The following is a 27,305-nucleotide window of genomic DNA, read 5'->3' on the forward strand; positions in this document are numbered from 1 at the left end:
CTTTTGCCCCCTCGGCCACGCGCCGCGCCCCCCCCCCCCCATGCTTGTGCTCACGAGACGGGTGGCAGTGCCCCCACTCCAAGGCTGGGCTGGTCTCTGGATACTTCTCACCGCCCTGCCCCTGTAGGGACCCTGTAGAGAGAATAAAGCGAGTCTCCACACGGGGGCAAAACCTGCATGGAGCCTCCGCCCAGCTCCCCGTGCTTAGTGGGACAGAGTGGCAGGGTGAGGCCCAGAGGCACGGCACCTGGGCTCAGGCCTTGCTGGGGGAGCTGGGCGCAGGTACTGTGCACTGCTGGCGGCGGTAGAGGAGGACGCGGGCTCCCAGGTGCACACCTGGTCTGAACACGTTGCTGAAAAGTACTGGTTATGTCCCTGACCTGGGGCTCGCAGCAAAACCCTCCAGCTCTCATCTGATGGATGCCCACACACACAGTCCAGACAGGAGGGACTGTAATGTTCAGAAGTCAGGGGGCCTACTGGTGATGTGGTTCAGGGGTTTTGTTAACATCTAATTGGAAATCACTTCAAACTTAACGGAAATTTGCAAAAATACCTGAGTCAGGAAAGCCCGCTGGCCTGTGCCCAGTGCACCTGTCCTTCTCCACGCATGCGGGCTCACCCTCCTGACGGTGGCCCCAAGTGGGCGTCCACTCCTGCCGGTCCTTGGCTCACTGCCTGCACACCCCGCCACCCCACCTCCGTGCAGTGACACCATGTGGTGACTTCCCCCTGTGCAGGCTCATCAGGGGTCTTATTTTGTCCATATGGAGGTCCAGTTGTTCATATGCTATTTGCTGAGAAGACTACTCTTTCTTGTTTGTAAAGTATATACCTATTTGAATATATGTGTTGTTTAGTTGCTCAGTCCTGACTCTCTTGCACCCCAAGGGTAGCCTGCCAGGCTCCTCTGTCCATCTCCTCTGGGATTTCCCAGGCAAGAATACTAGAGTGGGCTGCCATTTCCTTCTCTAGCCGATCTTCCACACCCAGGGACCGAACCCACGACTCCAGCATTCCAGACGAATTCTTTACTGCTGAGACCCCAGATATATTTTCTTCCACTGTATGTGTATCTGTTCTTCTGCAGTATCACAGTCTTGACCACTGTGACTTTATAGTAAACCTCAAAATTGTAGTGTTAATCTAGCAACTTTTATTCTTATTCAAAGGTTTTTTGGCTGTTCTAGTTCTTTTGCTTGCCCATACCATTTTAGAAATAGTTTGCCTATATCTACAAAAAATCCTTTTGGGAGCTTGTTGAAAATTGCATTCAACTATATATCAGTTTGGGGAGAGCTGACATCTCTACTCTGAGGATTCTTTCAATCTGTAAACCTGGTACACCTCCCCATTTAGTTCTGCTTTGGCAGGGGTTGTGTGAGTGAGATCTTCAGCATGCTGCTGCTGTACATGTTCTGTTAGATTCATACCTGAATATTTCCTCCTTTCTCCATCTCTTACTCCTTTTTCTCTTTTTCAATGATTGTAAGTAAGGTCAGAATTTTTTTGGTTTTTGTTTCTAATTTATCACTAGTATATAGAAATACGGTTGATTCAAGCTATTCACTTTGTATCTTGGTAAATTCATTTTTTAACTTTCAGTTCAGTCGCTTAGTTGTGTCTGACTCTTTGCGACCCCATGAACTGCAGCATGCCAGGCCTTCCTGTCCATCACCAACTCCTGGAGTTTACTCACACTCATGTCCATTGAGTTGGTGATGCCATCCAACCATCTCATCCTCTGTCCTCCCCTTCTCCTCCCACCTTCAATCTTTCCCAGCACTGTGGTCTTTTCCAGTGAGTCAGTTCTTAGCATCACGTGGCCAAAGTATTGGAGTTTCAGCTTCAGCATCAGTCCTTTCAATGAATATTCAGGACTGATTTCCCTTAGGATAGACCGGTTGGATCTCCTTGCAGTCCAAGGGAGTCTCAAGAGTCTTCTCTAACGCCACAGTTCAAAAGTATCAATTCTTTGGTGCTCAGTTTTCTTTATGGTCTAACTCTCACATCCACACATGACTACTGGAAAAACCATAGCTTTGACTAGATGGACCTTTGTTGGCAAAGTAATGTCTCTACTTTTTAATATGTTGTCTTGTTTGGTCATAGCTTTTCTTCCAAGGAGCAAGCGTCTTTTAATTTCATGGCTACAGTCACCATCTGCAGTGATTTGGGAGCCCAAAAAAATAAAGTCTGTCACTGTTTCCATTGTTTCCCCATCTATTTGCCACGAAGTGATGGAACCATATGCCATTGATCTTAGTTTTCTGAATGCTGAGTTTTAAGCCAACTTTTTCACTCTCTGCTTTCACTTTTATCAAGAGGCTCTTTGATTCTTCTTCTCTTTCTGCCATAAGGGTGGTGTCATCTGCATATCTGAGGTTATTGACATTTCTCCCAGCAGTCTTAATTCCAGCTTGTGCTTCACCCAATCCAGTGTTTCTCATGATGTACTCTGAATATAAGTTAAATAAGCAGTGTGACAATATACAGCCTTAATGTACTCCTTTCCCGATTAGGAACCAGTCTGTTTTTCCATATCCAGTTCCAACTCTTGCCTCTTGACCCGCATACAGCTTTCTCAGGATACAGGTCAGGTGGTCTGGTATTCCCATCTCTTTAAGAATTTTCCACAGTTTGTTGTGATCCACACAGGCAAAGGCTTTGGCATAGTCAATAAAGCAGAAGTGGATGTTTTTCTGGAAATCTCTTGCTTTTTTGATGACCCAATAGATGTTGGCAGTTTAATCTCTGGTTCCTCTGCCTTTTCTAAATCCAGCTTGAACATCTGGAAGTTCATGGTTCATGTATTGTTGAAGCCTGGCTTGGAGAATTTTGAGGACTACTTTGCTAGTGTGTGAGATGAGTGCAATTGTGTAGTAGTTGGAGCATTCTTTGGCATTGCCTTTCTTTGGGACTGGAATGAAAACTGACCATTTCCAGTCCTATGGCCACTGCTGAGTTCTCCAAATTTGTTGGCATGTTGAGTGCAGCACTTTCACAGCATCATCTTTCAGGATTTGAAATAGCTCAACTGGAATTCCATCACCTCCACTAGCTTTGTTCGTAGTGATGCTTCCTAAGGCCCACTTGACTTCACATTCCAGGATGTCTGGCTCTAGGTGAGTGATAACACCATCGTGATTATCTGGGTCATGAAGATCTTTTTTGTATAGTTCTACGTATTCTTGCCACCTCTTCTTAATATCTTCTGCTTCTGTTAGGTCCGTACCATTTCTGTCCTTTATTATGCCCATCTTTGCATGAAATATTCCCTTGGTATCTCTGATTTTCTTGAAGAGATCTCTAGTCTTTCCTACTCTATTGTTTTCCTCTATTTCTTTGCATTGATCACTTAGGAAGGCTTTCTTTCTCTCCTTGCTATTCTTTGGAACTCTGCATTCAATTGGGTATGTCTTTTCTTTTCTCCTTTGCCTTTTGCTTCTCTTATTTTCACACCTATTTGTAAGGCCTCCTCAGACAACCATTTTGCCTTTTTTGCATTTCTTTTTCTTGGGGATAGTCTTGATCACTGCCTCCTGTACAATGTCATGAACCTCCATCCATAGTTCTTCAGGCACTCAGTCAGTCAGATCTAATCCCTTGAATCTATTTCTCACTTCCATTATATAATTGTAAGGGGTTTGATTTAGGTCATACCTGAATGGTCTAGTGATTTTCCCTACTCTTTTCAATTTAAGTCTGAATTTGGCAATAAGGAGTTCATGATCTGAGCCACAGTGAGCTCCCGGTCTTGTTTTTGCTGACCGTATAAAGCTTCTCCATCTTTGGCTGCAAAGAATATAATCAGTCTGATTTTTGTGTTGCCCATCTGGTGATGTCCATGTGAAGTCTTCTCTGGTGTTGTTGGAAGAGGGTATTTGCTATGACCACTGTGTTGCGTTCTCTTGGCAAAACTCTATTAGCCTTTGCCCTGCTTCATTCTGTACTCCAAGGCCAAAAATGCTTGTTACTCCAGGTATTTCTTGACTTCCTACTTTTTAGCTTTAGGACTTTTTAAAAATTATTTTTCCTTGAGGTTTTCTATATACGCAGTCGCAAATAGAACAAATTTGTTTCTTTTACAATCTGTATCCCTCATTTCTTTTTCTTTACTTATTGCCCTGACTAGGATTTCCCGTATGATGTCAAATAGGAGTAGTAAGAGTGAATGTCCTTATCTTATTTCCGATCTTATGGGGAAGGTATTAGGTCTTTCACTGGAAGCATGACAGTAGCTAGACTTTCTGTAGATCCCATTCCGTTTTTTATATGCTGAGAGTTTTTTCTCATGAATGGATATTTTCAAATGTCTTTTCTGCATTAATTTCTTCTTCCTTATTTGGCTGCTAATATGATGGATTATGGCCTTCCCTAGTGGCTCAGATAGTAAAGAATCTGCCTGCAATGCAGAAAACCCGAGTTCGATCCCTGCGTTGGGAAGATCCCCTCAAGAATGGAATGACAGCCCACGCCAGTATTCTTGCCTGGAGAATCCCCTGGACAGAGGAGCTTGGCAGGCTGCAGTCCACGGGATCAGACACAACTGAGCAACTAACTCACATGGTGATTGCACTGAATGATTTTTCTTTTTTTAACATTGACTTATTTATTTGGCTGTATTGGGTCTTAGTTGTGGTACTCGGAATCTTGGTTGCCTCATGCGACAGTCTCTCACTGTGCTGCACGGGCTCTGGCTGCGACCCCATGAACTGTAGCCCGCATGTGGCACCTTAGTTCCCCAACCAGGGGTCAAACCCTTGTCCCTTGCATTGCCCAGTGGATTCTTAACCAGTGAAGTCCCTGCATGATTTTTCTAATATTGAACCAGCCTTGCATTTCCAGGACACACCCACTTGGTTATGGTGTATCATTCTTTCTATATAGTATTGGATTTGCTTTACTGACATTTGTTGAGGATTTTTGCATCTGTATTCGTGACGGATTTTAGTCTGTAGTTTTCTTAGACTTTTTTTGTCTTGCATATGAAGGTAATGCTGGCATCATACAATTAGTTGGGAGGTGTTCCCTCTTTTATTTTCTAGAGAAGATTGCATATAATTGGTGTTACGTATTTTATAGAATTTCTACCTAACCATCAGGCCTAGTGGTTTCTTTTTTTTATTTTTGGAAGGTTTTAACTATGAATATAGTTTCTCTAATAGTTATAGACGATTCAGATCATCTGTTACATTTGGGGTGAGTTTTGGTAGATTGTGGTTTTTGAGAAATTGAATACTTTATGCATGGCGTTTTTCACAGTATTCCTTTATTGACCTTTTAATGTCTGCTTAGTATAAAGTGATACCCTTCTCACAACACATATTGATAATTTGTCTATTTATTTTTTTCTTTGTTATTCTTGCTAGAATTTTATCCATTAAAAAAAAATTTTTTTTTAAATTCACTTCAGAATTCCTTGATTTTTCTCTATTTCTTTTCTCTTTTCAATTTTAATTGGTTTCAGTTTTTATCTATATTGTTTCTTCTACTTGCTTTTGGCTTACTTTTCTCTTTTTCTTTTTTCTTAAGGTAAAACATTAGGTTATTGATTTGAGACTCCCTTTTTTCTAATATATGCATTTAATGATATGAACTTCCCTTTAAGCGTTGCTTTAGCTTTGGTGGTTTAGTTGCTAAGTCATGTCGGACTCTTGGAACCCCATGAACTGTAGCTCACCAGGCTCCTCTGTCCATGGAATTTTCCAGGCAAGAATGCTGGAATGGGTTGCCATTTTCTTCTCCAAGAGATCTTCCCAACCCAGGGATCAAACCCATGACTCCTGCATTGCAGGTGAATACCACTGAGCCACCAAGGAAACCTTACCTCTGAAATTTTGATACATTGTATTTTAATTTTCATTATATTCAAAATATTTTCTATATTCAAAATATTTTCTAATTTCTCTTAAAACTTTTTCTTTGATTGATGGATAAGTTAGAAGTATGTTGTTTATTTTCCAAGTTTTAAAATTTTTTCTTTTATTGATTTCTAATTTAATTCCACTGCAGTCAGAAATGAAGGAAATGGCAACCCACTCCAGTACTCTTGCCTGGAAAATCCCATGGACGGGGGAGCCTGGTAGGCTACAGCCCTGGGGTCTTGAAGAGTCGGACTCGACTGAGTGACTTCACTTTCATTTTTCACTTTCATGCATTGGAGAAGGAAGTGGCAACCCATTCCAGTGTTCTTGCCTGGAGAATCCCAGGGACAGAGGGGCCTGGTGGGCTGCTGTCTATGGGGTCACACAGAGTCGGACACGACTGAAGCGACTTAGCAGCAGCAGCAGTCAGAAAACATACTCAGTATTATTTCCGTTTTTATAAATTTGTTGAGATGTGTTTTATGACTCAGAATGTGGTCTTTCTTGGTGACTGTTCTGGTGCACTTGAACAGTGTGTATTCTGCTGATTTTGGTTGGGGTGTAAATGTCCCTTAGATGAAAACGGTTGATGATGGTGTTCAGGTCTCTCTCGTATCTGTGCCGGTTTTCTGACTACGAGTTCTAGTACCACGTGAGGAGTGTTGAATTCGCCAGCCAGAATTGTTTGTCTGTTTCTCCTGTCAGTCGTGCGCAGCTTGTGGGATTTTAGTTCCCTGACCATGGATTGAACACAGGCCCGCAGGAGTGAGAGTACAGAACCCCAGCCCGTGGACCCCCAGGGAATTCCCTATCAGTCTTTTGTTTTGTGGACTTTGAAAGTCTGATGCTTGGTGAATACACATTTATAATTGCTCTGCCTTGTTGGTGAATTGACTTTTATCATCATGTAAGGCCTTCTTCAATAAACAATGCAAAGAAATAGAGGAAAACAATAAAATGGGAAAGACTAGAGGCTCTTCAAGAAAACTGGAGATACCAAGGGAACATTTCATGCAAGGATGGGAATAATAAAGGATAGAAATGGTATGGACCTAAAGAAGCAGAAGAGATTAAGAAGAGGTGGCAAGAATACACAGAAGAACTATACAAAAAAAGGTCTTAATGACCTGGATAACCACGATGGTGTGGTCACTTACCTAGAGCCAGACATCCTGGAATGTGAAGTCAGTAGACCTCAGGAAGCATTTTTACAAACAAAGCTAGTGGAGGTGATGGAATTCCACCTGAACTATTTAAAATCCTAAAAGATGATGCTGTTAAAAGTACTGTGCTCAATATGTCAGCAAATTTGGAAAACTCAGCAGTGGCCACAGGACTGGAAAATGTCAGTTTTCATTCTAATCCAAAGAAGAAGCAGTGCCAAAGAATGTTTAAACTGCTGTCCAATTGCACTCATTTCACATGCTAGTAAGGTAATGCTCAGAATCCTTCCAGTTAGGCTTAAGCAGTACATGAACTGAGAATTTCCGGGTGTACGAGCTGGGTTTAGAAAAGGCAGAAGAACCAGAGATCAAATTGTCAACATTTGTTGGATCACAGAGAAGGCAAGAGAATTGTACAAAAACATCTACTTCTGCTTACTGACTACACAAAAGCTTTTGACTGTGTGGATCACAGCAAACTGTGAAAATTTTTTAAAGAGATAGGAATACCAGACCACCTTACCTGTCTCCTGAGAAACCTATATGCGGGTCAAGAAGCAACAGTTAGAACCAGACCTGGAACAACTGACTGGTTCAAAATTGGGAAAGGAATACGACAAGGCTGTATGCTGTCACCCTGCTTATTTAACTTATATACAGAGTACATCATATTAAATCCCGGGCTGGATGAATCATAAGCTGGAATCAAGATTTCTGGGAGAAATATCAACAATCTCATATAAGCATATGATACAACTCTAATGGCAGAAAGTGAAGAGGAACTAAAGAGCCTCTTGATGAGGGTGAAAGAGGGAAGTGAAAAGGCTGGCTTAAAACTCAACATTCAAAAACTGAGGTCGTGGCATCTGATTCCATCACTTCATGGCAAATATAAGGGGGAAAAGTGGAAGCAGGGACAGATTTTCTTTCCTTGGGCTCCAAAATCACTGCAGATGGTGATTGCAGCCATGAAATTCAAAGACGCTTGCTCCTTGGAAGGAAAGCTGTGACAAACCTAGACAGAGTATTAAAAAGCAGAAACATCACTTTGCTGACAAAGGTCCATTTAGTCAAAGCTATGATTTTTCCAGCAGTCACGTATGGATGTGAGAGGTGGGCCATAAAGAAGGCTGAGCACTGAAGATTTGATGCTTTCAAATTGTGGTGCTGGAGAAGACTCTTGAGAGTCCCTTGGACTGTAAGAAGATCAAACCAGTCAATCCTAAGGGAAATCAATCCTGAAGATTCACTGGAAGGACTAACGCTAAAGCTAAAGCTCTAATGCATTGGCCACATGATGCGAAGAGTCTAATTATTGGAAAAGACCCTGATGCTGGGAAAGATTGAAGGCAAAAGGAGAAGGGAGCAGCAGAAGATGAGATGGTTAGATATTACCACTGACTTAATGGACATGAATTTGAGCAAACTCCAGGAGATAGTGGAGGACAGAGGAGCCTGGCATTCTGCAGTCCATGGGGTTGCAAGAGTTGGACACGACTTAGTGACTGAACAACCATGAAGCTGCTGGTAACATTCTGCTGTTAAATTTATTTTGTTTGTATTAATATAGACTCTTCCTGATCTATGGCTTGGTTTCTTCTGATTGATGTTTGCATGGCATATATTGTTCTGTCCCTTTGCTCCTAACCTGCCATGTAACTGTATTTGAAGTGAGTTTCTTACAGATAGCACGTGTGTGTGAGTCGCTCAGTCATGTCCGACTCTTTGCGACCCCATAGACTGTAACCTTCCAGGCTCCTTTGTCCATGGAATTCTCCAGGCAAGAATACTGGAGAGGGTTGCCATGCCCTCCTCCAAGGGATCTTCCCGACCCAGGGATTGAACCAGATTCTCCCGCATTGCAGGCAGATTCTTTACCTTCTGAGCCACCAAGGAAGCCCTGTAGATAGCACATAGTTGGATCATGTATGTTTTTTAATCTAATTTGAAGTTTGTCTTCTAATTGTTATATTTAGAGCGCCATGTACATTTAATGTGACTGTTGATATGTTTGAATTTAAACCTCTCATTTGTTATTTGCTTACGGTTCTGGCCCTCAGTTTCTCATTGCTTGGCTTTCATCCAACTGCCCTGTTTGGGGTCATTTTTTTAGTATTCCATTTTAATTTGTCTGCTGAGTTTTTGAACATACATCTTGCAGTTTTTAGTAATTGGTCTAAGGATTACAAAATACATGGTTCACGGTTTGAGATCTACTTAGACTCAACATTGTGACACTTCCAGCAGGACACAGAACTCCTACTACTGCAAAGAAAAGGTAATCATCGCTCATGTAAGTGCTGAGGCTGACAAGGACCCACATGATGGGCGTAGGGACCCCTCGAGGGATATGCAGAAGGCAGAGAGACTGGGCTCAGCCCTGAAAAGAGTGTCAGCAAGAGGGGGTGACAGCCAAGGAGCAGTGGGGGTCACTGGATGGAAGTTTACTAAGAGGAAACCTCATGGGTCAGGGGGATCCTGGCTAAACAGGATCCTAACAGGATTTGTACTGAAGGCTGGCTGGGTGGGTGGTCAGCCATCACCAGCGAGGTGGCAGAGGACGAGGAACCGGACAGATAGGAGGGTGAGCAGATATCCGAGTGGAGGGGCCTCTCACTAAACTGACTTAGCTGAGTTCTTGCTAAAACTGGCTTTCATAGGAAGTACACTTTAGCTCAGTTTGTAAAGAATCTGCCTGCAATGCAGTTTGATTCCTGGGTCAGGAAGATCTGCTGGAAAAGGGTTAGGCTACCCACTCCAGTATTCTTGGGCTTCCCTTGTGGTTCAGCTAGTAAAGAATCCACCTGCAATGCAGGAGACCTGGGTTTGATCCCTGGATTGGGAAGACCCCCTGGAGAAGGGAAAGGCTACCCATTCCAGTATTCTGCCCTGGAGAATTCCATGGACTGTATAGTCCATGGAGTCGCAAAGAGTCGGACACGACTGAGCGACTTTCACTTTCACTTTCACCCTGATGGGCCCAGGAGAGGTTTAGGAGGCTGACTGCAGTTGAATGGAGCAGTGGGTCTTTGTCATACCACATGGGTCACTGTGCCTTCTCCCTTTTAGGTTATCGTTGTCATACATAATGGTGCCGTGTATGGCAAGCTTCCTTAGACAGTGGTACAATTTTTGCATTCAGTGGTCAAAAATTCACAATGAAAAGAAGAGTCGGTTTTATTCAACCAAATATTTACCAATTCTGTTGCTTTTCCTTTACTTCTGATCTCCCAGGTTCAATCTGACTCAGGAATTTTGTAGTAACTTTTCTAGGTCAGATCTGCTGATAAAAGATTCTTTTCTTTCTTCATCTAAGACTGTCTTTTCTTTATCTTCATTCTTGAAAGTTCACTGGATTTGGAATTCTGGGTTGTCAATTATTTCAATGCCTAAAACATGTTATTCTGTTTTGTTTTTTCTGGTCTCCACTGTTTCTGCAGAGAAGTCAGTAGTTGTTTGAATGCCTCAAAGTTATGCCCTGATGTCAAGAGTTTTGTCTTTCTTTTTAGTTTTCAGTGATTGGATTATATGTCTTGGCTTGTATTTCTTTGGGTTTATTTGGGGCTCATGGAGCTTCTTGAGTCTTGAATCTTGAGCTTCTTGAATACATTTATGTATTTCACCAAACTTGAGGGATTTTAAGCCAAATTTTATCAAATATCTTTGTGTCCCTAGCTTTTCCTCTTCTGGGAATTTGATATCATGACTGTTAGCCCTTGTGATACTGGTCTTGGCTTCTCATTACTGGTTTATTTTTTCCGGTAGTTTTTCTCCTATTCAAGTTGAGTAATATCTATTGCTGTTTCTTCAGGTTCTACGATTCTCTCCTTTGTGCTCTCCATTTTGCTACTTAGCCCATTCAGCATGTTAGTCACTTCAGTTCAGTCGCTCAGTCGTGTCCGACTATTTGCGACCCCAAGAATCACAGCATGCCAGGCCTCCCTGTCCATCACCAACTCCTGGAGTTCACTCAAACTCATGTCCATCGAGTCGGTGATGCCATCCAGCCATCTTATCTTCTGTCGTCCCCTTCTCCTCCTGCCCCCAAGCCCTCCAAGCATCAGGGTCTTTTCCAATGAGTCAACTCTTCGCATAAGGTGGCCAAAGTATTGGAGTTTCAGCTTCAGCATCTGTCCTTCCAATGAACACCCAGGACTGATCTCCTTTAAGATGGGCTGATTGGATCTCCTTGCAGTCCAAGGGGCTCTCAAGAGTCTTCTCCAACACCACAGTTCAAAAGCATCAATTCTTCAGTGCTCAGCTTTCTTCACAGTCCAACTCTCATATCCATACATGACCACTGGAAAAACCATAGCCTTGACTAGACCAACCTTTGTTGGCAAAGTAATATCTCTGCTTTTCAATATACTGTCTAGGTTGGTCATAATTTTCCTTCCAAGGAGTAAGCGTCTTTTAATTTCATGGCTGCAGCCAGCATCTGCAGTGATTTTGGAGCCTAAAAAATAAAGTCTGACACTGTTTCCACTGTTTCCTCATCTATTTCCCAAGAAGTGATGGGAACAGATGCCATGATCTTCGTTTTCTGAATGTTGAGCTTTAAGCCAACTTTTCCACTCTCCTCTTTCACTTTCATCAAGAGGCTTTTTAGTTCCTCTTCACTTTCTGCCATAAGGGTGGTGTCATCTGCATATCTGAGGTTGTTGATATTTCTTCTGGCAATCTTGATTCCAGCTTGTGCTTCTTCCAGCCCAGCGTTTCTCATGATGTACTCTGCATATAAGTTAAATAAGCAGGGTGACAATATACAGCCTTGACGTATTCCTTTTCCTATTTGGAACCAGTCTGTTGTTCCATGTCCAATTCTAACTGTTGCTTCCTGACCTGCATATAGGTTTCTCAAGAGGCAGGTCAGGTGGTCTGGTATTCCCATCTCTAAGAATTTTCCACAGTTTATTGTGATCCACACAGTCAAAGGCTTTGGCATAGTCAATAAAGCAGAAATAGATGTTTTTCTGGAACTCTCTTGCTTTTTCTGTGATCCAACAGATGTTGTCAATTTGATCTCTGGTTCCTCTGCCTTTCCTAAAACTAACTTGAACATCTGGAGGTTCACAGTTCACATACTGGTGAAGCCTGGCTTGGAGAATTTTGAGCATTACTTTACTAGCGTGTGAGATGAGTGCAATTGTGCGGTGAGCATTCTTTGGCATTGCCTTTCTTAGGGAGTGGAATGAAAACTGACCTTTTCCAGTCTTGTGGCCACTGCTGAGTTTTCCAAATTTTCTGGCATATTGAGTGCAGCACTTTCACAGCATCATCTTTCAGGAGTTGAAGTAGCTCAGCTGGAATTCCATCACCTCCACTAGCTTTGTTTGTAGTGATGCTTTCTAAGGCCCACTTGACTTCACATTCCAGGATGTCTGGCTCTAGGTGAGTGATCATACCATTGTGATTATCTTGGTCGTGAAGCTCTTTTTTGTACAGTTCTTCTGTGTATTCTTGCCACCTCTTCTTAATATCTTCTGCTTCTGTTAGGTCCATACCATTTCTGTCCTTTATCGAGCCCATCTTTGCATGAAATGTTCCCTTGGTATCTGTAATTTTCTTGAAGAGATCTCTAGTCTCCCATTCTGTTGTTTTCCTCTATTTCTTTGCATTGATCGGTGAGGAAGGCTTTCTTATCTCTCCTTGCTATTCTTTGGAACTCTGCATTCAGATGCTTATATCTTTCCTTTTCTCCTTTGCTTCTCACTTCTTTTCTTTTCACAGCTATTTGTAAGTCCTCCTCAGACAGCCATTTTGCTTTTTTGCATTTCTTTTCCATGGGGATGGTCTTGATCCCTATCTCCTGTACAATGTCACGAACCTCCATCCATGGTTCATCAGGCACTCTATCTATCAGATCTAGTCCCTTAAATCTGTTTCTCACTTCCACTGTATAATCATAAGGGATTTGATTTAGGTCATACCTGAATGGTCTAGTGGTTTTCCCCACTTTCTTCAATTTACGTCTAAATTTGGCAATAAGGAGTTCATGATCTGAGCCACAGTCAGCTCCCGGTCTTGTTTTCACTGACTGTATAGAGCTTCTCCATCTTTGGCTGCAAAGAATATAATCAATCTGATTTTGGTGTTGACCATCTGGTAATGTCCATGTGTAGAGTCTTCTCTTGTGTTGTTGGAAGAGAGTGTTTGTTATGACCAGTGCGTTCTCTTGGCAAAACTCTATTAGCCTTTGCCCTGCTTCATTCTGTACTCCAAGGCCAAATTTGCCTGTTACTCCAGATGTTTCTTGACTTCCTACTTTTGCATTCCAGTCCCCTATAATGAAAAGGACATCTTTTTTGGGTGTTAGTTCTAAAAGGTCTGTAGGTCTTTATAGAACCATTCAACTTCAGTTTCTTCAGTGTTACTGGTTGGGGCATAGGCTTGGATTACCACGATATTGAATGGTTTGCCTTGGAAACGAACAGAGATCATTCTGTCATTTTTGAGATTGCATCCAAGTACTGCATTTCGGACTCTTTTGTTGACTGTGATGGCTACTCCATTTCTTCTAAGGGATTCCTGCCCACAGTAGTAGATATAATGGTCATCTGAGTTAAATTCACCCATTCCAGTCCATTTTAGTTCGCTGATTCCTAGAATGTCGACATTCACTCTTGCCATCTCCTGTTTGACCACTTCCAATTTGCCTTGATTCATGGACCTGACATTCCAGGTTCCTATGCAATATTGCTCTTTACAGCATCAGACCTTGCTTCTATCACCAGTCACATCCACAACTGGGAATTGTTTTTGCTTTGGCTCCATCCCTTCATTCTTCCTGGAGTTATTTCTCCACTGATCTCCAGTAGCATATTGGGCACCTACCGACCTGGGGAGTTCCTCTTTCAGTATCCTATCATTTTGCCTTTTCATACTGTTCATGGGGTTCTCAGGGCAAGAATACTGAAGTGGTTTGCCATTCCCTTCTCCAGTGGACCACATTCTGTCAGACCTCTCCATCATGACCCTCCCGTGTTGGGTGGCCCCACACAGCATGGCTTAGTTTCATTGAGTTAGACAAGGCTGTGGTCCTAGTGTGATTAGATGGACTAGTTTTCTGTGAGTATGGTTTCAGTGTGTCTGCACTCTGATGCCCTCTCACAACACCTACCATCTTACTTGGGTTTCTCTTACCTTGGACGTGGGGTATCTTTTCACGGCTGCTCCAGCAAAGCGCAGCAGCTGCTCCTTACCTTGGATGAGGGGTATCTCCTCACAGCTACCCCTCCTGACCTTGGATGTAGAGTAGCTCCTCTCGGCCCTCCTGCACCCGCGCAGCTGCCTCCCCTTAGATGTGGAGTTGCTCCTCTCAGCCGCCTCCCCTGACCTCGGGCATGTGGTAGCTCCTCTCGGCCGCCGTTTGTCACTTAGTCATGTCCAACTCTTTGTGACCCCATGACTGTAGCCCACCAGGCTCCTCTGTCCGTGGGATTTCCCAGGCAAGAATACTGGAGTGGGTTGCCATTTCCTTCTCTAAGGGATCTTCCCAAGCCAGGGATTGAACCCGGGTCTCTGACATTGCAGGCAGCTTCTTTGCCATCTGAGCCACCAGGGAGCCCATTCAGTAAGTTTTCCATGTTTCTCTTGTAGTTTTAGTTCTAAAATTTCCGTTTGGTTCTGCCCTGTGTCTTTTATTTCTCAGCTGAAACTTTGTATCCCCTGTATTTGCAGTGTTTGCTCTTACCTGTTAGAGCATGTTGATAATCTGTGCTTCAGCGTCTTTCTTAGGCGCACCGAGTACCTGTGCCATCTGGTGCTGTCCCATACTGATGCCCTTTTCCCATAAGAGTTGGCACTTTCTTGGCATTTCACGTGCTGAGTTAATTTTGTGTTGTGTCCTAGACACTCTGTATTGTGTTATGAGACTCTGGATCTTGTTCACGTCCAATGGAGAGGTCGGTATTTTTCTGTTACTGTTATCTAGTTGGTCTAAGTCTGCAGCCTGCCATCTCTGGGGTCGGTTTCCACGTCAGTTTCATTTTCACAGCCTCTGTTTACTGTGCATACCAGCCCTGCAGACGTGGCACCCCGTGGCCAGGCCGACGTTAGCAGTGCAGCAGATGAATGATGGCAGTGGGAAAAATGGTGAAATTCAAATAAAGTCTGTGGTGTAATTGAAAAAACAAACACCTCCTCTGAGCAGACTGGATGGCAGAAGCCCCTCTGGCCTGGAACACGCAGCCCAGTCCCCCTGGGTGACATCAGTCCTGTGTGGGAGCCAGGCGGTGGGGAGGGTCCCCTTGCTGTCCACCCGCTGTGTCAGTCCCAGGGGCATTCAGCTTTCCATCCAGGCCTCAGACAACTCAGACAATTTTACAGCACATTTCCAAGGGTCTCTTTTCTTTAAAATAGGGGGATGTTCTCCCCCACGAAAAGTTCATCTCAGGTGGGACCTGATGAGCCAGGCAGGGTTTTCCAGGGGCACTTGGTCTCATGGATCGTAGTTACATTGCTGTCAGGCAAGCCATGAGTGTGGGGCCAGTGAGGCCCCACTGAACGTGGTTCCGCCTTTGCTCTGTCCTTTTCCAGCATCACAGACCCCGACTCCATGTCTTAGAACACCCAGACCCCTTCCACCCTCACTGTGCCCATAGCTGGGAGACTGTAGGGTCCCTGTTCATGACTGCCTGGCTCTCCCAGGCACCCGGCTCCTCCCACCATAACCCCCATGGGCCCCCTTCCCGCCCAGCAAAGCTGCTGATCCTGAGCTCTTCCCAGCAGCCATGGCGGATGTGGGCAGCTGCCCACTTCTCCCGTGTCCAAGGTTGGTCTAAAAGACACCCTGAAGACAGTTTCACAAGAGCGTGGCCCTCAGAAGTGGACAGACAGGCCAATCAGGCCAGGCTGTGAGCTCTGGGACGGGGTGGGCACAGAGGCCTTGGGCAGCGTTTCTGAGTGGGGCGTGGAAGCTGGTTGGTGCTTCCCATCAAAGCATCTAATCTCAGGAGAGCATATGGGCCTCGGGAGGAACCGGAGTGGTAGAGATCAGCCTGAAGGGGTGAACTCTGATGCCTACCTTTGTCTTTCACCACAGGTGACCCCAGGGTTCGAGGAGAAAGAGGGCGAACTCCTGGTCAGGGGGCCCTCTGTGTTTCGAGAATACTGGGACAAGCCGGAGGAAACGAAAGCCGCCTTCACCTCAGACGGCTGGTTCAAAACAGGTAGGCGGGTGGGTCCAGAGGGGACGAAGAGGAGCCAGTACCGCTGCAGCAGGACACCCCCAGAATCCTCCCTAGAGAGGGGAAGGGGGCACTTTGCATCTCCTGTCTTTAAAGCTGTACCCCCGACACTGTACCCTAGCCCCCCGCAGCCTCTGGAAAGAAGATCCTGAGGCTGTGAGCTTCGGGGGCCAGCTTCCCCCAGCCCTGTGGCCAGACTCTGGCCCTGTCCCTTGCCCAGCCGCCCTGCACGTGGTGGTCCATCTGCCCCTCAAGGGTCAGGATTCCCCTCCTGAGGGACCGCTTCTCTCCACATCAGAGACCCTCCCTGCCTTCCCATCCCCACTCCCCCTGCTTTGTAGCCCCTCCCCCACCCCCACAGAAGGAGTTTGCTTGCGGTTTGGTTTGGTCCCCTGAAGTCTGCTCTCTGTCACCTGCCTGCACAGTGTGTGTAGCCAGAGCCTGGGGCCCTGTGCAAGGGCAGGCAGGGGTCCCCCGACGTCCGTGCACCCAGAAACTGCTCTGAGGTGCCTCACCACCCCCCCGCCCCGACCCCCATGCCCCTCTCCTTGGTCCCATTGGTCCCATCGAGTATGAGGCCGATTCTGCAGATACTGGAAGTGTTCGAGTTTGTAGCTGCACGGGATTCACTGGTGTGTGCTCACACAGGACACTCCCAGCAGTTCCTGACAGCCAGGAGAGGGGCTCCGGGCATTTGTCCTTTGCTTGTTGCCTATCTGAATTTCTAAAACTTGCATGCTGAGCACGCATTATGTCACAATTATCTTAAAAATCTTAAAGCAATATTTTCCCAAAAGAAAGGCCTGCTCCTCTGTCATCATGAGACGGCCTCCTAATTAGAAACGCACCTCTTGACAGTTCCTCTGTGGGCAGCAGAGCGGAGGAGAGAGTGAGGCGCAGCCGTGAGGGCACACGGGTGCGTCTGGGGGTGGGAGAGGCAGTGGTCGTGCCCTTGGCCTGGTGACCCCCTGGGAACCACTCCAGGCCGAGGCACACACATGAGTCTTCATGGGCTCAGGCAGCGTGGGTTCTCAGGGTAGAATTCACTCTCTAGTCTGCCACCATCGTGGGCCTCAGGTCACTGGGTGACAGAGCAGGGCCATGCGCATACCCCCCAGCAGTCCTGGGGTGCTGGGGGCCGTCAGGTGGGGCTTGAGGAGGGGAGGGGGCAGATGAGAGTTCCCCAGAGCAGAGCAGAGGCCTGCTCCAGGGGCCCTGGGTGGTGTCGGCAGAGAGCTCAGTGGTTGGGCCCCGGGGCCGGGTCAGCTGTTCATGCATTCCAGCTTCCCTTTGTAAACGTTGAATTCGTACAGGCCGGCCTGGTGGCAACAAGATTACCACTGCCCTTTAAACGCAGGGTTTAAGAAATACAACTTTAGGCTCATCCTGCTTTTGTGTGTCCCTCCTGGAGCCCTCTGAGCATCCTGACTTGGAAATCTGACTTCTTTGTGGGCATCTTCCTTTATTTTTAAACTCAGCTAAAGCTGCAGTCTATTTCTTTAAAAGCACAGGAACCAAAGCCCTGTGGACTTTGCCAATAGCAGGGCTCGCGCATGCTGGGCCAGCAGCGTGCAAAGTGAGGGGCAGTCAGCATAACACGTCTCAGTCCCTGGTCGTGATGAATATTTCAGTTGAAAGGAATAGCATGCATTAATTATCGTAAAGAGATGTCTTTAGGAGAAAATGATTTTGAAATTCAGTTTAATTTCATTGTAATGCACAGCAAACAGGAAGGGAGTCTGTGTGTTTAATTGGCTCTCGGGGGTGAGGCCTGGAAGCCGCGTGCCTTTGTCACAGGCCATTAGTGATACAGGCTGCATAATGTGCGCGGCAATCAGCGCACAGCTGCCGCTCCTGCGGGGCAAGCGAGCGGGATATTAAGTAGAAATCAGGATGAATTAAACTTAACCCTTTCCCCGACCAGCCCTCCTGCCACACACATTCTGGCCCAGGCTGCAGGGGGCTGTGTCCGGGGCTTCTCAGAGGATGAGGGGAGAGAGGCCGCCCTCCCCGGCCTGCACAGAGCTCAGTTTCCATCGCCGGGAGCTCCCTGCCAGCCCCTGGGGTCCTGGCTGCTGTTCAGGCAGGAAATCAGAGCCTCTCTTCTGGAGCACCCCCGATGATGACCCTGACTGCATCCCGCCTTCCACGCGTGCATGTGCACAGGCTCAGTGCTGGCCCCCGGGGAGGGGGGGAACGGTGATGCCCGAACTCCCTCCTCAGGGCTTTACACTGACCCCGCTGTCAAAAACGAGGATGCGGGACAGATGGATGTAAGGACACAGGATGAAGCTAAAGATAGAGATGAGGACATAGACAACCTGGGACAGAGACGATGACCGAGACAGAGCCGAGGACACGGGACAGACATGGGGACACGGCACGCATAAGGGAATGCAGACCTGAGCCGAGCCAGCGCCGCAATCGTCCTGCCCTCTGGACGCAGTAGAGTGACTGGCAACTGAACAAGGAAACAGAAACATCACCTCTGCCTTATTCTAGAGAAGATCTCCTGGGGCTTCTCTGGTGGCCCAGGAGTAAAGAATCTGCCTGCCAACAGAGACATGGGTCCATCCCTGACTCGGGAGGATCCCACATGCCATGGAGGAGCTGAGCCCATGTGCCCTAGAGCCCAGGCTCTGCAGTAAGAGAGGCCACCACAGTGAGAGGTCTGCTCGCTCGCCACAACTAGAGAAAAGCCTGCCCACCAGCGAAGACCCAGCACAGCCACAGTTAAATTAAGCGTATGAAAAAAGAGACAAAGTCTCTACCCTTTAAAGGTTTCATCACACAGTTTGCTGTTAGTGACATAGGAGATGGAGCATCCCTGATGATAAACCCACACATTTGTGGAAGGAGCTCAGGTAACTGGGGTAGGGTGTGTAAGAAGCCCACCAGGATGTAACAGGGTACCTGGCACTGAGTTGATGATCCCTTTTTCTTCTGTTAACGAAAACACAATGATATTATCAGAGAAAAACTTTAAAGGGTATTTATCTAAGAAAGAAGGTTCACCAGCAGAAAACAGAAGGGAGCCGTTCTGTGGCCCTCTGCACACTCGGCTGAGCGTGGGGTCCACTGAGAGGTTGGGGAGCCTGGGACATGAGGGCTGACCCAGGCTGAGAGAGTGGCCCCCTGCGCCCAGAGCCCAGGAGGAAAATAAGGCCACAGGCAAGCGGAGGGGAAGTGCGGTCGGCCATAAAAATGCAGAAACTGTTTCACTTCCCAGTGGTGAAAGGCAAGTATGGAGACAGACTCCATCCACCAAACTGGCAGAGACTCTTCTGGAGCTGACGCTCAGTGCTGCGGGGTGGGTGCTTGGCCCCCGCGGGCGGGGTGCATGTCAGGAGGGCTCCTGGGAATCCATTCACAGACAGAGGTGTAGGCTGCTGGGTTCATGGGCGCCTCGGGTGCGTCCAACCCACAGAGGATTGCGAGCCTTCCACACCCACGGCCCGAGTGATCCCAGCCTCAGGGAGCCCTGTTGGCATGTGCCACACACGCGTGTCTGCGGGCATGCACAGCCGTCACGGACGGGTTTGCGCACCATGCGCAGGACACTGGCTGCTGTCTCTGCATGATTCCCTCTAGGCCTTTGTTTCTCTCAGCAGAATTTCCTGGGTGAGCTCCGCCGCCACAGGTGAGGGTGAGACGCTCTCAGTTGTGTGAGACGAAGGCCCCCCCCCCCGCCCCGCCCCGGCGCTCACCCTGCGCCAGGCTCACCTGCCCCGCGCTCACCCGGTGCACACTCAGCTCTGACACATTTTTTCCGTAACCTGTGCATCCGTTGTGACCAACAACAGTCAGGAATCAGGCAGCATATTGATCAGGCAGGGTTTCTTGTTAGGGTGTGACAGCGTGTGTAGCTGGAGGATGTCGACCCCTTTGCGGCTGCTGACCGTGAATGATTAGCACATGCCCGCCCCCCGGCAGGGCCCTCCAGACCCCCAGGACGTGCGGTGCGGGCAGACTGCTGACCCACTGGCCCCGGCCACCCCGCGGGGCACAGCCCGTGTGGCGCACTGTGGTGCTGCCTGGCGGCCGTCCCTTTGTGTGGGCTTTACTTTGTGTGTCTCGTGAAACCCTTTGTTCCCCGGTGGTCGCCGAGACCTGCTTCTCTGTGTTCTTCTGGCACACCCTGCTTTGCTTCACCTGGCAAAGCTCCTGTGCGGATGGTGGGTCCCATCCCATCTCACTCCTGCTGGGCCTCGGTGCTGCCCTTTGGCCTCCGTGTCTGCCCAGGCTGGCCCAGGCCTCTGGGCAGAGGGTCCTTGTTTTCATCAAGGTCCCATACGGGCAGCTGGGAGACTCCAGCCGTCTGTCAGGTTTGGGGAGGAGCCCTCGTACCCCAGCTGTGTCCATGCTGGCGGCTGGAGGCCACCCAGGGACTGCCAGACAGTGGACACACTGTTCGGGGCTTCCTGAGTTGGGGTGCTCGTCTGTCCAGCCCCACCAAGAGATCCCCCAGGGCTCCCCCTCCCCCACACCAGCATACAGCTTCCACCCACCTCCTTCCTCCAGGGTCACGTCTGTCCCTGCAGCCCTGAGTCCTCCTCCTCGGCTCGGGCCATGTTCCCAGGAGCCTCTGAAGTGGGCAGCAGGAGGTGCACTCCGGAGAGCTGTGTCACCGGCATACTCGTCTGGCTGGGCCGAGCTGGGCACAGAGCTCTAGTGTCCAGCTTTCAAGGGCACTGCTGGCCGCAGCCGCGTTGCTCCTGGTGCATCGTGACCTTTCCCCCCTCTTGAGTCCCTTTGCCCTGGGAGCCCTTTGGTCGACAAGCCCCCTGCCTCTGGGGCTCTGACTGTCCTCGTCTCGCTAGTGCGCTTGATGGCTGCATTCTCCTCTCCGATGTCCAGCGGGGGTCGGGGGCTGAGAGCAGGAGGTGGGTTGGGGGTGGGCTCCGTGCTGCCGTCCACCCGCTCTGTCCCCAGAGCGTGAGCGGCAGCCGTGGACTGAGGGCCAGTGCCCCTGCGCCCTGCTCTCAGCCATCTTCTGAGCCTCCCCCAGGGTACCTGCCAGCCTGGCTGTAAATGGTCCACAGAGTCTGTCTACCTTCCTTCCAGCTGCCAGTCTTCTCCCCAACACGCCCTCTCCCGTCCCCTCTGCTTTGGTGCCTTAAAAAAACCAGTTGCTGTTGACTTTATTTCAAGAGGGAGCAGTCTGAGCTGTGTGTTGAGGCAGGCCCCACTCAAGGGAGGTGTCGTGTGTCCGTTTTCCTTCTGTTCTTCTTGGCCTCCTGCTGGGCTATGCCGAGGGGCGCAGACCCACCGGGACCTTCTGCCTCCATCCTCATGTTCTGCGTCCGTCTGTCTGTCTCAAATCTCCGTCTTCCTCCCTCTTATGAGGATGTTGTGACCAGTTTGAGGCCACCAGGGAATCAAGGACCTCCATGACGTGTATCCTTACTTCCTGCCTGACGGTGACCCCAGGGAGTAGCAGGGCCTCCCTCACCCAGCACACAGGCCCGGGACCTCCCCGGTCCATCGTCCGTATGTCCTTCCACCAGCCCTGCCATCTCGGGGCTGGCTTTGCTCAAAGACCCTAGTCTCAGTGCTCTTCATGTGGCTGGAGGAGGTCAGTAAGTGGACCACCTGGTGTGCAGGGTCGAGGCGGGGTGCCAGGCAGCTAGTGAGGCCATGGGAGTGATGTCTGAGCGGAGCGGCGGGCGGACAGGTGGAGAAGCAGACGCTGCAGGTGGGCGGTGGGTGTGAGCGCCCCCGGGCAAGGGGCGTGGCTGGGGGTCTGCCAGAGGACGTGGGTGTGGTCGTTGGGAGCTCTCGCCCTGGGTTTAGTTGACATCAGAGCAAGGAGGGTGCAGGTGTTGTGGCCAGGAGCCCTGAGGCCACCTTAGCCTTGGTGTGGGCATTGGGGGTGTCCCTGGTGGGACTAGGTGTGGGATGCGGAGCCCAGGGCAGGGCAGTGACCCCCACACCCCTGGGTCTCTGGCAGGCGGAGGCCAGTGGGAGCCAGGTCTGGAAGCCACAGGAGGGACCACCCTGGGCTGGGGTTGATACTCAGGGATGGAGGAGCCGTCCTGTGTGGAGGGGACACGGCCAGAGCCAGAGCCGCGTACCAGGGCCCTGGTGGGCCTCGGGGGGTGGGGCACCCTGCGTCCTGTCCCTGCAACCTGCCTGTCACTCCTGTCACACGCGTCCTTCCCCGCCATCCACCTACCCATCACGCATCCGGGACCGCGGTGGCTCCCAGGGCCTCCCCTTCATCCTGCTTCATGTTGGGCAGGAGGGCCCCCACCTCAGGAGCCCAGCTCCCGCCGCGGCCAGCTGGGCACAGCCATCCATCTTGTTTAATAGGCTGGAGCGCCCCGCGCGGCTGGGCTCCGGGAGAGCGAGCTGATGGATGGGCCTCCTGCGTTGGACGGCAATGTATCATGAAATATTGATTTATTCCAGCTAATCACCCGCGTGAAGTGTGTGAGAGCAGACGGTGGTGCGTCAGTGCGGCTCTCAGAGCACGGGCGGGCGTTCCCATGTGCCCAGTCTCACACGTGCGTGCACACTTGTGTGAGCGCGTTCACCCTCAGCCCTGCTCCCCCTGTGCCCACGATGCCCCAGTGGGCATGTGCCCTGTGCCCTTGCTGGGGTGGGAAGCACCCACACTGAGCATGGCAGGGGGGGTCCCTTCCTCCTGCCAGATCCCCCACGTGACACCATGTGTGGCCCACGTCCTGTCGGGAAGGGTCTACCCTGATGCCCACGCCAGGCCCTTCTGTGGCTGGAACCCAGGGAGGCCCCATGGCTTGTACGTCCTGCCTCTGTGGTCCTGGGAAGCTGTGGGCTATTTCACGATGGTCCTTGTGGGATGTGGCCACATAGGCGTCTGTGTGGGCATCACGCAAGGCCCCAGCTGTCCACGTGGCACTGGCCGGCTTGTTCCAGAGAGATGTAGACGCCCCGAGACACAGGGCCACACCCAACCAGCTGACCCAGGCCTCTCCCCAGGTGACACGGTAGTGTTCAAGGATGGCTGCTACTGGATCCGTGGCCGCACCTCTGTGGATATCATCAAGAGCGGCGGCTACAAGGTTAGCGCCCTGGAAGTGGAGCGGCTCCTGCTGGCCCACCCCAGCATCACCGGTGAGTGGCCCTGTGACCCTGCCCTTCGGCTGACACAGCTGCCCTCGGCTTCCCAGGCCATCTTGGGACTGGTCCAGATGTGGCTTCCTGTGTGTGTCAAGGCACACCATCTGGTCCTCCGCTCCCCTCACAGCTCCCCATCTCAGGTCCAGGCTGGCCAGTGCAGGCCATGACCCCGTGGTCAGGAGTGGTGGTGTCCCGGGCTGTCCTGACACCCTAGGGGTGCCCTGTGCCCACGTTTCTAGCCACTCGGGCTTCTCTGGGCCCTTCCTGCAGCCTTCAGTGCTCGTCCTCTTGTGTCCTGAGATCCCTCCCTCTGCTTCCTCCACAGACGTGGCTGTGATTGGAGTTCCAGACATGACATGGGGCCAGCGGGTCACCGCAGTGGTGACCCTTCAAGAGGGCCACTCGCTGTCCCACCGGGAGCTCAAGGAGTGGGCCAGGTGAGGGCTGAGCTATGTGGTCCTTATGGGAGCTGCCCCCCAACCCCGCCATACACACAGACACTCGAGGTGTGAAGGACCCCAAGACAGCTGTGTAATGATGGCTAGCGGGCAACATGGTCCTTACAGGAGCTGCCCCCACATACATAGACATAAGTGTGAAGGTAGTCCTTAAGGAGCTGCTCCCTCCCCCACACGGACACATGTGAGGCATGAAGGACCCCAAGAAGGCTGCGTTGTGATGGCAGGAGCAGATGTAGGACCCTGACCCCTGGCTTAGGTCTGAGCTTCCCAGGCAGGTTCTGAGGCAGACAGGGGACCTGTGAGCACCTGCGTCCTCTCCTGGGTGTAGGAGGGACCTCGTCAGGGAAGGTCCATTCACAGAGCCTAGCTCAGAGGACGCTGGGGCAGGCTGAACAGGCTGGGGGCACCGCTGAGCTCAGGGCATTGCAGGGGCCTGTGGGTGCTCGCTGCCAGCTGAGCTCAGAAAGAAGCTGTTAGTTCTGTCCCCAGGTTCTCTATCTTAGATGTAGGAGGTTCCTCCCTCTCCCCTCCCCACCCCACCCCCTCCTTCTGCTGCTTCCTCGACACTGAAGATACTTGTGGCTCTCCCAGCGGGGTCTCGGGAGCAGTCGGAGTCCTTGTTTATCGGGCAGCACAGCTGGGCCATTAGATTCCCCTGGATTTGCAGAATCACAGCTGGAACGTTATAGTTTCACAAAGGCGTGAGCAGGATTCTAGTTGGCTTTGCTGCTTTGGTTAAACAGTTGCTTTGTTAAAAGGCAGAGCTCACCATCCTGTGCTGAGAGCGGGTCTCCTGGCATTAGAGGGGCTCCTTGTCGCCCCAGGCTCCCGGCATCCCTCCATGGGGTCTGCTGCCTGCCGAGAGCTTGGGGTCCTGGGAGATGCTCCCCGCAGGGTGGGCCTGGGGCAGCTGGGACGCTGGGCTTTGTGTCTCACACAAGGCAGCCATGGATAGTGACCCCACAACTGCCCACCCCATGGATGGAGAGCAAAGGTCCTCCTCTCAGAGGGCAGGGCCGGCTCCAGATCTGTCTACACCCCTGGTGGGGGAGTATGCAGGAGGGGCCTCACTCCAGTCCTTCTTGACACTGGCTTAGTGAAGCTGCTGTTCCTATGTCATGTCTGTTGCTATATAAGGGTCTTTTTTAAGATTATTTTAAAATCATGTTTTCCCTTCTGCTGCTATTTTTCATTCTTGAAGATTCTTGCTTCACAGTCTGTCTGCCCCCCAGTAAAGGTCCGTCCTGCCCCTTCCCCCAGACTGCTGTGCTCCTAGAGGAGTTGGGGGAAGCTGGCAGCCACGCCCTCCCCAGCTCAGGCACTGTGAATCTAGGGGTGCGCGTGGCTTGGGGCTGGGCGGCAACACCACATTCCCGGGTCTGGACATGGCCTGCCCATCACACTGTCCAGTCACAGAAGCCCATGTGAGGCTTACACCCCCTGGGCAGGGGCGGGGGGTTAGTTCAGGAATCCCGTGCCCAGATGGAGCTCTGCGGGATCAGGTATCAAGCAGGGACGATGCTCCCAAGGCACTGAACAGTGGGGATTTCCCTGCAGGGAAGCTCTGGAACAAACAGCTCAGCTCTGCAGGGTTCCCACTCAGGCGGCACTTTGCCCTGACCAGTTCCTCCCAGACCACTTGCTGAGCTGATGCTCTCCAGAGGAGAACGGGTCTGTTCTCAGAAATGGCGAGCTCACAGGCTTTTAGACTGCTCCTCTCCATGCCTGCGACTTCTGTTCCCGTTTTGGTGACTATGGGTTGGGGTTCGGGCTGTGCGTCCTGCCTCTGTTGCCCCCCTGCCCCAGGCAGCACCTGTGCTTCTGCTGGTCTCTTACAAAGGGGCCCATGTGCGGCCATGGCGCAGGGAGCTCTGCCCAGGATAGCCGCGGTGCCTGCAGCCTCAGCGTGGGGTTCAGAGCTGACCGCGGCTATTCACAGGAGGATGCCTCATCAACGGGGCCCCTCCCACTCTGTGGGCTTTGGCTCTGGTGTGGACGGGGCAGTGCTGGCCAGTGTGCATGCATGGTCAGGACACCCAGAGGTGTGCGAGGTGCCAACCACCCCCCTCCAGTAACCTCCCACTGGGGAAAGGTGCCAACCATCCCTGCGGCCCCTGCACTCAGGCCCCTTGTCTCTGCAGAGGCGTCCTGGCCCCATACGCTGTGCCCTCGGAGCTGCTGCTGGTGGAGGAGATCCCGCGGAACCAGATGGGGAAGGTCAACAAGCGAGACCTCGTCCGGCAGCTTTACCCGCATGAGAAGGGCGCCCCCGAGGCCGGGAGCCAGTGAGCCAGCCTCCCGCGCAGCCAGAATGAAACCACCTTAAACCCTGCAATGGCATTGTGGCTGTAGCCACACCCCACAGTTCCATATGCTCTGCACCCCTAACCCCCAGGTCCCAGTGTGTCCAGAGGTGTCTCGGGGAAGCCGGTCTCCCTGGAAACTCAATAAAGGCCTCACAGAGAAGCCAGTGCCTGTCCGGCAATCCCGCCTGGGTCTCTGTGGTCCCTGCCCTCGCATGGGGAGGGCGCGGTCTGCATGTGTGTGCACACTGCAGGGCAGGGTGAACAGCGGCCCTGGGCGTCCAGGGGAGGGCGTTTCCCACAACAAGAGTGGGTGGCTGTGGGGTCACCCTGTGACCCTGGCCGAGGCTCACTAGGCCTTCAGGGCCAGGGCCGTGGCTCAGGCGACCAGAGGGCAGGGAGTGCCTGACTTTTGGCCCCAGAGTGGCCACCTAGACCAGGGTCGGGCTGGGAGCCAGTATCTGGGGCTCTGGGGCCACTTGTTCCCAGTTGTGGCTGCAGCCTGTATCCCACCATCCTCAGGGTCCAGAGTGCTCAGTAGCCAGAGGTTGACCACAAACGGCCCCACTACTGCACCCCTGACCCTTGACCCCTCTGTTCCCCTGTACTGTTCCTCTGCAACACCCCCAGCCCGCTCCGGTCTTTGTCTGGATGTCTCTCTCTCCTTCCTAGACCCCCACCGGCCCCTGCTGCCCGGCCGCAGGCCCCCCTGCCCTCCCCAGCCAAAGGCAGAGGTGCCCTGGGAGGCCCAAGGGTCGGGGGGAGGCTGAGCAGGAACCAGGACAGAGCCAAGGCCCAGGTGGGAAGCATGTGGGGCCAGGGGCCCTGTTCCACCCTGTGTGCACGGCCCGAGACTGCCTGAGGCCAGCCCCGGGCACATCCACCTCAGCACCCTCTGGCGAGAGGCCTGGCCATGCACAGTCGCCGCCTATGCAGCAGGCTGGCCTCCCCGGCTGGGCGCTGGCCGGTGGCCAGTCCTCTTGGGCGGCACTGGACCTCTGGGTCCCGCTGTTTCTCACGTTGCCGGCTCTTCACCTGATCCCACTGGCTGACTCTGGCTGAGGGGGCTGCGGGGTAACAGCTAGTCGTTCTTTAAGTGCTTAGTTCTTTAGTGCTTACTTCTTTTTGTCCAGAAAAAGCATCGGCAGGTTGGACAAGGCGTGGTGTCCACTCAGGAAAGTGTGAATCAGGAGTCAGTTTCGGTTGCCTAGTGATGTCACTC

The 27,305-nt window shown here is 50.8% G+C and overlaps 1 protein-coding gene across 4 annotated transcripts in view; it reads left to right on the plus strand.

Annotated features, from left to right (window-relative positions):
• Positions 1–26,246, plus strand: part of ACSF3 (acyl-CoA synthetase family member 3) — a 44,424-nt gene extending 18,178 nt beyond the window's left edge. For 3 of the 4 annotated variants that reach the window (XM_005218509.5, XM_010814445.4, XM_010814444.4), the window contains 4 exons: positions 16,074–16,200; positions 23,179–23,313; positions 23,645–23,756; positions 25,922–26,246. In XM_005218509.5, the coding sequence (XP_005218566.1) occupies positions 16,074–16,200; positions 23,179–23,313; positions 23,645–23,756; positions 25,922–26,069 (522 nt within the window). In that variant the 3' untranslated portion in view covers positions 26,070–26,246. 4 annotated transcript variants of the gene reach the window in all.
• Positions 26,247–27,305: the final 1,059 nt, after the last annotated feature.

This window comes from Bos taurus, chromosome 18, assembly GCF_002263795.3.
Source record: "Bos taurus isolate L1 Dominette 01449 registration number 42190680 breed Hereford chromosome 18, ARS-UCD2.0, whole genome shotgun sequence".
NCBI classification, from domain to species: domain Eukaryota; kingdom Metazoa; phylum Chordata; class Mammalia; order Artiodactyla; family Bovidae; genus Bos; species Bos taurus.